This window comes from Arvicola amphibius, chromosome 14 (genome assembly GCF_903992535.2).
Source record: "Arvicola amphibius chromosome 14, mArvAmp1.2, whole genome shotgun sequence".
NCBI lineage: Eukaryota > Metazoa > Chordata > Mammalia > Rodentia > Cricetidae > Arvicola > Arvicola amphibius.
The window spans coordinates 57,396,846-57,411,722 of record NC_052060.1 but is presented as its reverse complement, the minus strand read 5'-3'; the positions used below and the strand labels follow the sequence as shown (position 1 = coordinate 57,411,722).

Here is a 14,877-nt window from a genome sequence, read left to right as displayed (position 1 = left end):
TGTTTTTCTCCACACCAACTTTCCATTCATGAGAAGAAATTTTATATATGTTACCTACTATTTTAAAACTCTACTAATTGAATACTAACTTAACAAATGAAATTTTATCCAAAGTGTAAAATATAAATTTGAAGCTGTCTTTGGTATACAGAAGCAAAAGTAAGCAAAGATGTAATATATAAAACTGCTTATGACCTTGCTGTGTTGCATAGATGGACGCTTCTTCATCACACTTGGGACAAAGCACAAAACACACTAGAATCAACCAATCGGTTCGAATAGAATCCAAAACTGCAAGATGGCTTTACTTGCATCCAGTACTGACCTGGTAGTTCGGGTTTGTCTTTCCCTGTATTTTAATATGTAGAGTTATCAAACCAAATAGTTTAATTTGTTTGGCAATAGTTGCCTTCTTCATTACATAATTTATTTAAAGTAATTTTAAATGTGTCCCTTATTAAATCCTATAAGGATGAATATTACATATAACAATAATACAAATTTTATAGTACAGTATTTTAGAAAGTATACTTTTAGCTTCAAGTAATCCCCTGATTGTATGTCATAAAAAGTACAAGTGATCTTCTATTAAGGTTATTTAAAAGCAGTTTACATCTGGCTATGTTTATCTGTGTGTGTCAGTGGTATATGTATGTACACGTTCCTGCATGTGTGTGTGGAGGTGGTGTGTGTGCCTATGCGCATGTGTGTGGGGAAACCAGAGGGCAGCCTCACCAAAGGTCTTTCTTGCTTTTCTCCAGCTTTCTTTGTGTTTTTGAGGCAGTCTCGTACTGGGCCTGAACTCCCTGAGTCAGCTGGGCGGGCGGGCCAGCTAGGACACTCCAAGACCATGTCTGCTCAACCGTAGGGTCACAGACATGTGTTCAATGCAGGGCTTTTCACATGGGTTCTGGGCATCTGAGCTCAGCTCCTCAAGCTTGCATGGTAAACACCTTCCCGGCAGCTCAGCCACACATGGTTTGGGGTTTTATTCCTTTCTTTTGTTTCTGAAGGGGGGGGGGGATACTAAAGGGCTGTGTTGGAAATGTCATATTTAAGAAAATGGCTTCAGGAAGGCTGGAGTTTGCCAAAGGACAGGGTGGCAGGTTCTAGATGGACGCTCAAGGCAATCTCGTCCTGGATGTATGCTCTCAGTCTCTTCCCCTAGTGCAGCTGAGATTACAGGGCTGGGACACTGGAGGGAGGGAGGCAGAAGGGTTGCTAAAGACAACCAATAGATGTGTAGATACCTGGTACAGCCTGGAGTGTGGTGGGGGCTAGAGGGACACCAGGGCATGAACAGAGATTTAAAAGGGAGCATTGCTACCAGAAGGAGGAAAGGAAAGAGGGAGGGGAAGGAGTGAGGTAGGATGAGGAGGGAGAAAGAGGAGGGAGGGAGGGAAGGAGGGACAGAGAAACCAGAGAGAGTTTTGCTGTAGCGTGGTTTAGATAAAAGGGTCCTAAGATCAATTTTGAACCTTGTTGAGTCACAAGTAACATTACGACTTCTGAAAGGACTGTCACAAAAACACCTGAGCGCACAGGAGCCGGGGCTGTTGAGAGGCAGAGGAGAAAGTGTCCATTTGGAATAATATTCAGTGCACACGGAAAATAAGCAGGAAAGCCGCTGCAAGAAGCGAGCCTAGAGAGAGGGAGAGCAGGGTTGAGGCCTTGGAAAACAAGCCACATGGGAGTGTGAAGAAGAGAAATTACAGGGGGATAACCAACAAAACTAAAACATCATCTCAAAGGACACCCAGAAGCACACTGAGGAAGGGAAGTCAGGAGCTAGGGAGCGTGGCTAAAATGTCCTGAGTTTGTTCTGGCCGCTTCCTCTTATGACGTCTTTAGGATAATTCAGAGGCATCAGGTCGCACGTCCATATTAGCAAATGAGGGCACAAATGCTTAGCGGTTCAGCTCTCTGCCCTGTTCTGTCCTGGTACAAATCCTTACAGACTTCCAAGTCAGTTTTGTTTTTCTTCCTTAAAAATTTTATTTTTTGTTCTGTGTGTGTGCGTGCGCACATACGTGCGCGTGCACGTGAGTGTGCGCATGAGTGTGTGTGTGTGTGTGTAATATACACATGCTTTAGTAACATGGCATGCGTGAAGAGGCCAGAGGGTAACTTGGTTGGAGGTGCTTTTGTCTTTCCACCATATGGGTCCTGGGGATCAAATATAGGTTGTCAGCCATGGTGATAAATGCCTTTACCACTGAGCCACCACACAGGCCACAGAAACAATGTTTCTTGTTTTGTTTTGTTTTAAGCCCCTGTACCTTTAACTTCTTCCCATGCTCAGCAGGAAGTTGCATTCACTTCCGGGTCAGGGTACCTTTTAAACATACCAGTTCTCAGTGACCTAAAACTGCTTATTTCTTAAGCCTATCCATGTAACTTCATGGTATTTCATGAAGGACTCTGGACTACCTGGTGCTGTGTAGCAGCGAAGGGAACAGACGGTACAGATCAGACGGACCCAGATTCGTCTTTTACCCCGGTGCCTGTGTGAACTCCGAGGGGTGCTGGATTCTCAAAGCCTTGCTCTTCTCATGTATCAAACAGACTCGATGCTTGTCACCTTGCAGAATGCCACAGAGCTTAGTGATATTAGGACACAGGCTAGCGCTGAGCGTTTAGTATGTGGGAGTGAGCTTTAAAGTAGCAAGAGGTCATCGTGACCAGAGAAGCGTGGATTTGCTGCCGACAGCTGGAGCCCGGTGATAACATCTCTCCTCCAAAATCAAGTTATATACGCTCTAACAAAGGTCAGGCTGCGTTTTTCCTTATTCAACCCGGAACCTTATGTGAGCATAGACAGAAAAGATGTTTTCTGAAGTGTAAAGGGGCCACCACATACTGCCACACGGGGTTGTCTCTCATTCACAAGGACTGCAATGGGGCCGGGTGGCCCTGGCCTTGTGTAGGGAGCAGTGCGGGAAATGTGATGGAAAAGGCATAAAGAGCGGAGGATGTGGTGATGTGGGTGCCCCTCTGTATGCTGTGAATATGTTTTATTACCACTGGTTAATAAAGAAGCTGTCTGGGCCAATGGCTTGGTAAAGCAAAGCCAGGCAGGAAATCCGAACAGAGTCACAGAGATGCCATGTAGCTGCCAAAGCAGAAGGATGCTTACCAGTAGGCCACAGCCTCATGGTGATACACAGATTAATAGAAATGGGTTTAATTTAAGCTGTAAGAGCTAGTTAGAAATGTGCCTAAGCTATTGGCCAAACAGTGTTGTAATTAATGCAGTTTCTGTGTGATCATTTGGTTCTGCGCAGCCGGAAAACAAACGAGCAGTCTCCGTAGGCCACGGAACCACTGGAGAGCCGTGCTGCCGTCCATGCGGATACTGCTTGGCATCTTAAAAATTTGTCTGCCTGTCTGTGCTTCCCACAGATCTGCACCCCTGACCTGGTGGTCTTCCTGGCCTGTGCCAGCCAGAGGCTCAGAGAGAGATTAGTGAAGCGTGCAGAGCAACAGGGACGGCCCGATGACAATCTGAAAGCCACCCAGAGGAGACTAGGAAACTTCAAGCAGAACGCCGCCCCACTGGTGAAATACTTCCAGGAGAAAGGACTCATCGTGACTGTAAGTTGGCTTCCCTGTGTCCACACGATGCGACCTTACTGACTGCCAGCCGGCCATGTTCTCACTTAGAAATTCTCTTTGCTTTAAGAGGTGGTTTTGGGGACAATGGGCATTTTTAATAATGACTACTTTAAAAGGACAATGGGCAGTATCTATGAAAAAAATTTTAAAGTAGTCATTTTTAATAATATCCCTTCATTTAATCATAATGATTTTTTAAACTTTGCATTTTAGTTTGATTTTTATGAGAAAGGATATGTTGTTAATCTTGTCTATGGTTCCCTACCATTCAAGTTTGAAGTGTTTTGAAGTGACATTTGCCCATTCCTCTGTTTACCACAGTTATCCGTAGACTTATAGACAGCAGTTGGCATGGTGTGATAGATTAGTTTTAGGTTGGACTCAGTCATGTAATCTATGAGATAACAGATTCTGACTCTGCCATCACATTTTCTGATGATTTGGCTTGTTGTAAATGAGAGCTGGTATTGAAATGGCAGCTGTCCATCTTTCTGCTCCTTTAAAACAGTACAACATATACACACATGTCGGCATAAAGATTTTCCTACACACTCAGTTGTCCTATGGTTACTGGGATTCAGTGTGCTAATGAAGAATGATACTGGGTCTTCAGGCCCTACATTTTTTTAGAACGTGAGCCTTGAGAGGTGAAGTCCCACCTTGATTGACAACATTCCAGGTCTCATCAATATTAAGTCACAGCAAAGACAGACATCCCAGGCAACAAAAATGTTCCTCATGACACAAAAGCCACAGCAGCTTCCTGGCAGCTGGACTATGGTAGGCAACACGGGACCTTTCTTTCCTGCTGTCTGCCTCTTCTTCCACACTAAGAGTTCTGGCCTAGTGGGCTGGCACGCTCAGCCGTGAATCAGCTGAAAACAATGCACACCCCATCCCTTCTCTCAGTTTTTACACGTGATGACTGACGAGCCTTCACAGAACCCCTGTGACCTAACAGTGCCTGTGCCAACTGTCTCTTGGTTGGACTAAGATGTCCTTAGAACAGAAGAGACAGCTGTGACGTTTGGATGGTGGTATTCTCCATCTTGATGTATTGTTTGTGATTGTGCTTTGAGTCAAAGTTGTAAGTCTGATCTGGAGTTGGCTTCCCGTGCTGGAGGTCGCTTATTGTTTGGCTTAAAACAGGTGCTTGAGAGCTAGGAAAGAGGAACATCAAGGTGGGTTTTTCTGTGTCTGCGTGTGTGTGTGTGTGTGTGTGTGTGTGTGTGTGTGTGTGTTGTGTGTGTATGTGTGTGTGTGCATGTGTTTAGTTGTTGTGTTTTTCTCACCTACCAGTGCTGATTTCTGCCTTGTGCTATGATAAAAGAAATGAACTCTGCAAACTAAATCCCAACTGCAGGGAGCAAAGCCAGAGTTTTAATTACTATGTTCAAGGCTTAAAGGTATCGCCAGAGTGTCCTCATGGCTCCCTGCCTTCCTCACTGCAAGCTGAGCAGATTTCCCAAATGAATGCAGAGTGGGGAGTGTTAATTTACTAATATTTTGCGCAGAGGTGAAATACCATTGCCAGTAATTGAAGGAGTCAGTACCAGTGGAGCTGGCGGCCCGTGACCTCACTGCTGAAGCCAAATGAGTCCTAAGATAAATGCCTCTAATTACTGGGAAGAAACGTGCCTTGCAGAGTCACCTTTTAGAGACCAGGAAACACAGGCTAAGCTCCCGAGAGTATAATAATTTGGATAAAAATGTCCTGACAAAGACATAAATACTGTCTCCTGAGATACACATTCTCTTTCCATGCTGGGATCATAGTTCCCTTTTAGATCCGAAACTTGGTGGCACTTCTGTGTTTAGAGATGAGCTAAATCATAAAAATGATCATCTTTATTCATTTTAACACTTTAATAAAAATCTGTTAGTTAATAGGTTAGACTCAGAGTTTTCCTTTTCTGCCTCCCATCCAGCCCCCTGCCTGGGCATCTACCTGCCACACCTAATGGAGTCCTTTCTTCACCTAGTAAATGAGGACTATGAAGACGCTGCTCCGCTAGTCGTCAGGGTTGCGGGCTGAGGAGATGGATCAGTGGGGAAGGGTGCTCGCCGAGTTCGGGGACTGTTGCTATGATAACCACCATAACTAAAGGCAACGCAGAGAGCAAAGGGTTTATTACACCTTTTAGGTTCAGTCCATTATTGAGGGGGTCAAGGCAGAAACCCCAGGGAAATGCTGCTTTCTAGCTTGCTCTCCCAGGCTTGTTCGGCAAATTTTCTTATACAGCCCAGGCCCTCTTACCTAGGAATGGTTCTGCTCACAGTGGCCTTAGGCCCTTCTTCATGAGTCATCTAATCAGGAAAATGCCCCCCAGACATGTCCAGAAGCCAGTCTGATGGTGGTAATTTCTCAGTTGAGATTCTGTCTTCCCCAAATCGTCTATGTTTGTGTCAAGTTGACAATAACCAAGACAGATACCAACACCCATATATAAAGCTAGGCATGGCTGAGAGTACTCTTAACCCCAGCACTGAGGGTGGGGTAGGGACAGGAGGTTTGCTGGGTCTGGCTGGCTGGCCACCCAGCCTAGCTGAAGAGCAGGAAGCTCGGTGAGGTTGATATCCTTTCATGACTTCTGTGTCTCTTATTTTCTCTTCTGCCCCCTCTAATGCTCTTCTAGGATCTAAAACTCTTACTAGTAAGAGCATGCCTTTGAGGAAATTGCTGCTGCTCCCAAATAGATGTCACTAAAGAAACCCCAAATTAATAATGTATGGGTATAAAACTTCAGGCCAGCCTGTTTTTTCTTTAAATATGACTGTTGATGAATTATGAAGTTTATCCAATGGCTTTGTTTATCTATTTTGAGGTGAATTAAATCAAGAGTCTCATGTCTGCTAGGCAAGCCCACTACCACTGAGCTATGTCCTTGGCCAGGAATTTCTCTAACAGCCATACTGTCTACATAGACAAGATGTGTCTGAATAATGTACTTGAATCGTAATGGACATCAACCCATTCTGTTTTCTTTTTCCTCCTCCTTCATTGACTATGTATCTGTTGGTAGCTGTGACTAAAGGAAAAGCCATTTTGACTGATCAGAGAATCTAATAATCGGAGGTACAGCATAATGTCGCCTGGTCATGATCTTGTCAACATTCTTCCCATTAGTTGAGCTCCGTGGCACATTGTTTTATTACATGTTTGTGCATGCATTATTGTTCACAGGCTGAATTTAAATAATAGGAACTCTGAAGGCTGGGTTATTGGGTCTTTGTGGAATTATGTTAGATATAATTTCCTTTCATTCTTTGTTGATTCTTACATTTTTAATTAAAGAGTGGGATGTTGGGATTTCCAGAATTTGGAAAATGTCTTTCATGATGATGTGGGTGTTAGGAATTAGGGAAGTTGCTTATTTGGTGTTAACCGAGTGAGCGACTCTCATGACATGTTGGGCCCTTGGACTTACGAACTGCCTTACAATTGGGTAATAAGTTCCCTTTTCTAGATTTTTGAAGTCTCAATATAATGTTTGCTATTATCTTAATTTAAAAGCTTAAACAAAAGCAAATTAGTTTTGTTTGAGTTGTCGTTGGTCAAGAAGTCTTGTGATTTTGTTTCTTAGCTCTGTGGTGTCTGCCTGTAGACGCCAGGCCCGCTCTCTATCACAGAGACGTGGTTCCAGTCTAGATATGTATAGATATGGTGGGCTCCAAAGTGCATATACAAAGCAGGAGGGGAAAGGGACTGTCAGTTATCTCCTGGATGCATCAAGCTTTGTGCTCTGGGCATTTCACCAAGCTAGAAAGACAAACAACTTACCAGCGCTGGACAAACACTACTTAGCATGGGTGATAGCCGGGGCAAGTGAGATGGCTCAGCCAATCAGGGTGCTTGTTAGCAGACCTAACAACCAGAGTTCGGTCCCCAGGCCCCACCTGATGAGAGGACAGAACCCACTCTCCAAGTTGTCCTCTGGCCTCCCCATGCATGTCACGGTGTACATGTACACACACACACACACACACACACACACACACACACACAACACATCCAAGCACAGTAAATAAGTAAAATTCAATGTAAAAGGTTTTCTTTTTGAAGCCGTGTGATAGTTGGTGACTGCCTACCATCTACTTTAGGTGGTGAGTCAGCCCCACAGCCATTTTCCTAGAGGACTTTTGCAAGAGGAGGGAAAAGTACAAGAATTTAGAGTGGGACGCAAACTCCAGTCATAAAATGTATGAGAAGTGTCTTTTTTTTTTTTTTTTTTTTTTTTTTTTTTTTTTTTTTTGGTTTTTCGAGACAGGGTTTCCCTGTAGTTTCTAGAGCCTGTCCTGGAACTAGCTCTTGTAGACCAGGCTGGCCTTGAACTCAGAGATCCGCCTGCCTCTGCCTCCCGAGTGCTGGGATTAAAGGCGTGAGCCACCACCGCCCGGCGAGAAGTGTCTTAATTCACATCAGAGTTTGTCAACTGGATTTCTCCACACAACAAACACACAGGCTGAGAAATATTAAAACAGGATTATTTCTTGTTCATCAACACCAGCTTTCCCAAGAGAGTGGACAGCTGATTGTAGCAGGACTGTATTCTCTCAATTCAGTAATTATCCCATGATTGTAGCAGGACTGTATTCTCTCAATTCAGTAATTATCCCATGATTGTAGTAGGACTGTATGCTCTCAATTCAGTAATTATCCCATGATTGTAGCAGGACTGTATTCTCTCAATTCAGTAATTATCTCAAATAATTTTGTTTTACAGAGTAAGAGTAATAGAAAAAAGAGTTATCTATTCTTGGCATTCTTTGAAGTGAATATATTTATTTATTCATTTTTGAGACAGGGTGTCATGTAGCTCAGGCTGATGTATAGCTGAAGATGTATAGCTGAAGATGTATAGCTGAAGATGTATAGCTGAAGATGACCTTGAATTTCTGACACCCCCCCCACCTCCATCTCCCTAGTGCTGGTATCATAGGCAGGTACCAACACACCCTCCTGGAATATGCAATGCAGGGTATGGAACCTGAGTCCTGCTGCATGTTAGGCAAGCCCACTACCAATTGAGCTTCATCTTCATCCTCTGAAATGAATATTTCCAACATGTGTGCCCTGCACACGCATGCACGCACACACACACACACACACACACACACACACACACACACATATTAGAAATGATTCTACAAATCAAGTCTCTCAAACTCTGCCTGGCTTTCCCGGCTTTCCTGTGCCTTAGGGGGCATTCTGTCACCAAACAGATCCCAGAGGACAGACCCTGTTAAAGCCACAGTACAGAGCAGAAGCTATGTCTCAGTGGTAGAGTGTTTCTGTCATATGGGGTGTGCTGCTGAGTACGATGAACCCCCTCTTACCCACTGGCGCCGTTCCTGAGCCTGGAAAGTTCCACTTCCTTATTTGCTCCACGTCCCTCCATTTCAGTTAGGAGATCTCCCTTCTGCACATTTCAGATTTACCACTGAAGCCGTGATTCCCATCCCACCAGAGACTGCTACCCAGAGGAAAAGTAAACAGAAATAGTAACTGCACTCAGACTGAAGCAATGAGTGGTTTTTCTTTAATTGACTCTGAGCTTCGTGGGAACCGGCACTGACATTCAAAACGCAAGAAAACCGATGAGTTTGGGATGTGAACTGTTCCCCACGGCCTGTGTGTCTGAACACCTGACCCTGGCTGCTGGGACTGTTTGGGAGGGTTGGGGAGCCTTTAAGATGTGGGGTCTTCCTGGAAGAAGTTTGTCACTGGGCCAGTCCTTGGGGTTTTATAGCCCGGCTCTACTCCTCCTTCCTCTCCGCTTCGTGACTACCAGGCCAGCCTCATGATCATACAGCCACAGCTTACCTGTCATAATGGACTGTAACCCTTCTGGAACTGGAAGTCAAAACACACTTTCTCCCCTCCCCTGGTTTTGGGAAGGGTACTCTACCACAAGAGAAAAGGAACTAACTCTTACCCCGGAGTCTCAGCGCTCAGTCTCTGGGGATGAGCACCATCTCCACTGCTGCCGTGGTATACCGTAACTGAACTGAAAACAGAAATGTGTATGAAGAAATAAATCTAAGTGGCATCACAATTGATAAACAGTCAGGAGACTCAGCAGCTGCCTCATCTCAAGGAAGGCAAAGAAGACATTTGCTAGCACCTCGCTCAAACAAACCCACTCTTCCAAAATTGCCAGGAGGAAAATTTTGTCATAATTCTCAGTAGGGGGACATTGATGAATTTACAGCACGAAAGACAGTGAGCCCGTATTTCTTTCTCAGTGCCATGGCTTATTTTCTCTTGTTAAGTCTCCATTGTCACGTGACCAAGCACTCCTTCTCATTCCTATTTGTTGGCTTCAGTAACTGAGAAACATGTCCCAGAGGAATGTCTAAAGTTAACAGATTGAGCTGAAAAGCTGTCATCATCCTGTGGATGGCAGCCTGTGATGTCATCATCCTGCGGATGGCAGCCTGTGATGTCATCATCCTGCAGATGGCAGCCTGTGATGTCATCATCCTGCGGATGGCAGCATGTGATGTCATCATCCTGTGAGTGTAGATGTGATATCGTCACACTGTGGGCTACAGATGTGATGGCATCATCCTGTGGGTACAGCATGTGATGACCTCATGTTGCGGGTGCAGCGTGTGATGTCATCATCACCCTGTGAGCTGTGGTCCTGAACAGAATGAGAAGGAAAAGGGAAGAGGCCAGCTGGGCAGCAGAATTCCCTGCCCTCTGCTTCCTGGTTGCTCAGGTGTGGTAATCACAGCCACATGCTGCAGTATCAGGAACTCAACCCTGCCTTTGCCACCAGACGCATTAAGCTGTGGTACTTCTCAAGTCATGAGCCAAAATCAATCCTTTTACCCTAATTGCTTTCGTTATATATTTCATCATTTCAACAAGAAGCTAATACATCCCTTTAAACAATATTCCACTTGCTCAAGATATTAATTAAATGATTCTCTCCGGCATGAATCACAGCAATACTGGAACCTCAAAATCAAGAGCCCAGAACTAACATGAAAAATACTTATTTTTGACTCAACAAAGATGAGATATTGCTGCCTGGATGGTGAGAGTTTGCCAAACCCTGCAGCGTGTGTGTGGGTGAGTGGGGTCTGGCTAGAGAGTGCTGCCTCAGGAAAGTGCCATTGTGGCTTCAGAAGGCCACACCTCTGTGTGGCTCAGGGTTACCCTTCCCATTGACCAGTCTTCATAAGTATGATTTTTTAAAAGCAGAACCTATTCAGATTGCTTTCATGAATTGTCTTTATTGTGCACAATTAAAGGGAAACCGTGATTCCAGTTTCATTGTGTGCTCCTTTACATTAAAAAGTAAAGCAAGAGACCTGGACAGTGAAGCCCTTTGTGCACAGTGCTGCCGTCCACACAAACAAAGCAAGACCCACAGTCCTGGGATGTAAATTATGCTGGTTCCTCAGCAGCATCAAAACGAGGGCGCAAGCAGAGACCGTATTTCTAGCTGCTGCCGTTCTGTCTCTGCAAGAAGCACATGTCCTGCCGTCCTTTTCCCTCCTCGGAGTTCACACAGCGCCAGTCCTCTCCACACTCCACAGGAAGAGAGCAAACCACATGACTTGGTGAGCGTGTCTCCTCTCCAAGTTAGAAAATGATGCTGGAAGTTGATGCCGCTCTATTGCTAGCTCCCAATGAGAAGGACTCTTGCACTGAATCCAGCAGTCCCACTGTGTTGGGTTACATGGGTGATGTAAGGATGGGCTCTAAGAATGAATCACATTTCTGCTGATTTTTCATTGGCACAGAGCCTAGACAAATCTAGTCCAAAAAGCCCTACTGATGTTTATCAATTATCTTAAGTACAAAGGAAGGCCTTAGTATTATAACTATAAAGGAAATTATTTGAATACAATTAAAATAATATTCAAGGGGCTGGAGAGATGGTTCTTCAGTTAAGAGTGCTCACTGCCATGTTGAATGGTTGACAAATGTCTATAACTCCAGCTCCAAAGGATCTCGTGTCCTCTTCCGGCCTCTGCAGATGCACGTGTGTGTGTGTGTGTGTGTGTGTGTGTGTGTGTGCGCGCGCACAGACACACACACACATACGGTTACATCTCTAGATAATAGCTTCATCAAAACAAAAACTTTGAGTCTCAGCAAACATTACAGACTTCAGGAATTGAGTCTTCATTTACATTAAATTGTTATAATAAGCCTGGGTAGACAGCTCAGTTAGTGAACTTCCCGCCACCCAAGCAAAATCCAAGAGGATCTGAGTTCATCTTCTCTCAGAACTACATGCAACTGAGCATGGCAGTGAGCATCTGTGGTGGTTTGAATGAGAAATGCACCCCCTTCTCCAGTTGGGGCTGCTATGGAATCTCCAGGAGCTGTCGCCTTGCTGGGGAAGTATGCCATTGGGCCTGGGGGTTCATAGCATCACGACCTTTCATGGTCTCTTCCTTCGCTTCCCGTGCATTGATCACCATGCGATCAGCCAGCTTCCTGCCTTACTGCCATGCCATGAATTTCCCCACCCTGAAGACTCTGTCCCTGTGGAGCCACAAACCAAAACAAACCCTTTCTTCCTTAAGTTGCTTTTGGTCATGGCGTTTCATTCATTACAGCCGCAAAAAGAACTAATGCGGCCTCTGAGCTCACTGGTCGGCTGGCCTGGCCAACTGGTTGGCTCTAGTTTCTGTGGAAGACCCTGTCTTAGAGACCAACACAGAGAGTGATAGAGGAAGACAACGAACGTGGGCCATCCTCCCCCTCTTCTCTCTCTCTCTCTCTCTCTCTCTCTCTCTCTCTCTCTCTCTCTCTCTCTCTCTCTCTCTCACACACACACACACACACACACACACACACACATACACAGAGATAGGCACACAAATTTTATGAGTCTTATTGGAAACAGTTATAAGAAAAACATTGGAGCTGATCAATACTTTTAGAGAGAGAGAGACAGAATATACAATGTCTCTCCCCTAAAGAAGACAGAGCAGGCAAATGCTTAGCCGTCAAGAAAATACGTAACACTGTTGTGACTGGAAAGTGCTTTCACCAACAACAGCCATCAGTTCTGAGCTCTTGGCGCGTCCCTGGTACTAATGGAAAGGTGTCATGGATGGTAGCTCGTCATCTTGCACTGTGTCTTAGTGAGGAGGGTTTTCTCACTATATGCATTGTGTAAATTAAGCACAAGAATCCTTCACTTGTCCAAGATCCCAGAACAGTGGGGAACCCCGCAGGCTCTGGGCCTCAGGCCTTGAGGAGCTCAACTCAGGTGTTGCCTTTTGTTTACAGGGCACAGTGACCCACTCTGACCTGCTTTCTCCAGGTGTTCATCATTGTGTTTCTATTCAACTATGCAGCTATGCAGTTTCTACACTGCGGTTTTCAAAAAAAAAAAAAGACAAAAATATTCTGTTGATTTTAAAGTTTGTTATAAAAAGTGTTTTTTACTAGGTAAGGGTTATAAAATAATTAAGATAATTTATAAAATTGCTGACTCCAAGAACATATAACAAGGACATTGTAGCACAAGCAGTCAGTTGTCAGGCTTGGTGCCTGTCTTCCTCTGTTCTCTACGTCTCGCCTCACCCAAGCCGACCAGGCAGATATGTCATGCTGTATCAGTATCTTCCCCATTGCTCTGACAAAATGCAATGGCCAAAAGCAGCTTACGGAAGAAAGGGTTTACGTGGGCTTTCAAGGAGGGAGGCACCAATGATGTGCATGTTAGGCTGAGGGGGAAGGTCGTCTGTGGAGGCCCAGCCTGGGTACCTGAGGAAGGCTGTGACAGAGCGAGAAGGTATTAAACTGGTTACTGTGTGTAAAACCCCAGATGGGGTTGGGAAGGCCAGACCTGGAATGGTGGCTGTGTGACTCGACCCCATTTCTCTGTCAGGCGAGATCTACCGCCCTCGGGCTCCCGTGAGGAACTGCTCCGGGGAGAACAATGTGTACAAAGTACCCTATTCCAGGTGTCATGTAAAGTTCCTTTTTTTCCATACAGCTTTTAGCACTTTTTTCTTTCCATTCTATTTTTCACTTAGGCCATGGTGAAGTTCTCTGCATCTCTTTGGAGTCCTAATGCCTTTTGTGTTTCAGCCTTCATTTCTTTCTCTGGATTTGGTTCTCTCTGGATTGCTACAGTTTAATTGATTAGAATCACTAAGCCTTTAGTGTTAGCTCAGCTCCTTCTATTCCTAGGGGGTTTTGGTCTCCTTGTTTTCAGGAGCTGGCAAAATCCAATGTTCATTCTGTTATTTAGGAGCACCGTGCTAGGAATCGGATATGAAAACTACGTAGACTTTCTCACAATATTTTGGTAACTCCCTGCTCATTGAGCAAATATTCTCTCAGTAAGTGGAACAATGAGAGCCACAAGGACTTTCCTGCTAATCTGTTGCACACACTTACCTTGGAAAGAGTCAGAAAAACATTTTTGAGGAGGTCATATTCATGTGATCCATGATGGGAAGGAGTAAGAAGCACTAATGATGTTTGAAAGGTTAAATTAAGGCGAGGTAAAAATCTCTAATGAGTTCATTTGCTTAAACACTAGTTTATGAATTGGACATCTCAAAACAGGAAGTGTTTGGAGGATGCCAGAGAGAAAGCCGAAGGGGCGGGCTTTCCAGGACACACACAGAAATACACTGATGAGACTATTCAGTCATGGTTATTCAGTTGGGTGGTCTGTCCTGTCCTGCAGGGAAGCCCCAGGTGTGCAAGGTGGTTGACTGACACGAGTTTCCTTCTCATTTACCATCTCCATTTGCATGAAATATAGTGCAAATTCAGCTTCCATGTGCTTTCACATTTAATCCCCCTTTGGAATCTTGCCTGTCTTTGTCTGTTCGTAGATCCTTTATCCCTGGTCTCTATTTTAAGTTACTTCAGAGTATCTATTACTATCACAAAATAAGAAACTTGAATTCTGAAGGAAGCAAGGAAGGGCTGACTTCCTACCTCAAGTGTTGTGCATGCCTTACAAAGCTTTGTTCTTCCAGCCTTTCAACCCCATAAGGTAGTTATGCCCTTTCTGGGATAAACCCTAATTTGCACAATAAACCCACAACACAATAAACCTAGCTTGCCCCGTGTCATTCATCCTGACCTTGCTGTCTTCCTACTTGCCCTGCTGTGGCCCTTCAGAACACCTACTGCTGTCTTCTCCCTAATCGGCTCCTTCATCAACCACCCTGACTCTCATCCAGCAGCACCACGATGTTTTCTTTCTTAGGCATAATTGAAAAAAATGATGCCTTCCCCACTCGAACCTGACGGACTTGGCAGAG

At 44.7% G+C, this 14,877-nt stretch overlaps 1 protein-coding gene across 1 annotated transcript in view; it reads left to right on the top strand.

The window, feature by feature from the left end:
• The window catches only part of Ak5 (adenylate kinase 5), a 151,007-nt gene that overhangs the window by 43,520 nt on the left and 92,610 nt on the right, over positions 1 to 14,877 (top strand). Inside the window, exon 6 of the mRNA XM_038310900.1 lies at positions 3,403 to 3,594. Coding sequence (XP_038166828.1) covers positions 3,403 to 3,594 — 192 coding nt within the window. The remainder of the gene's footprint in view (positions 1 to 3,402; positions 3,595 to 14,877) is intronic.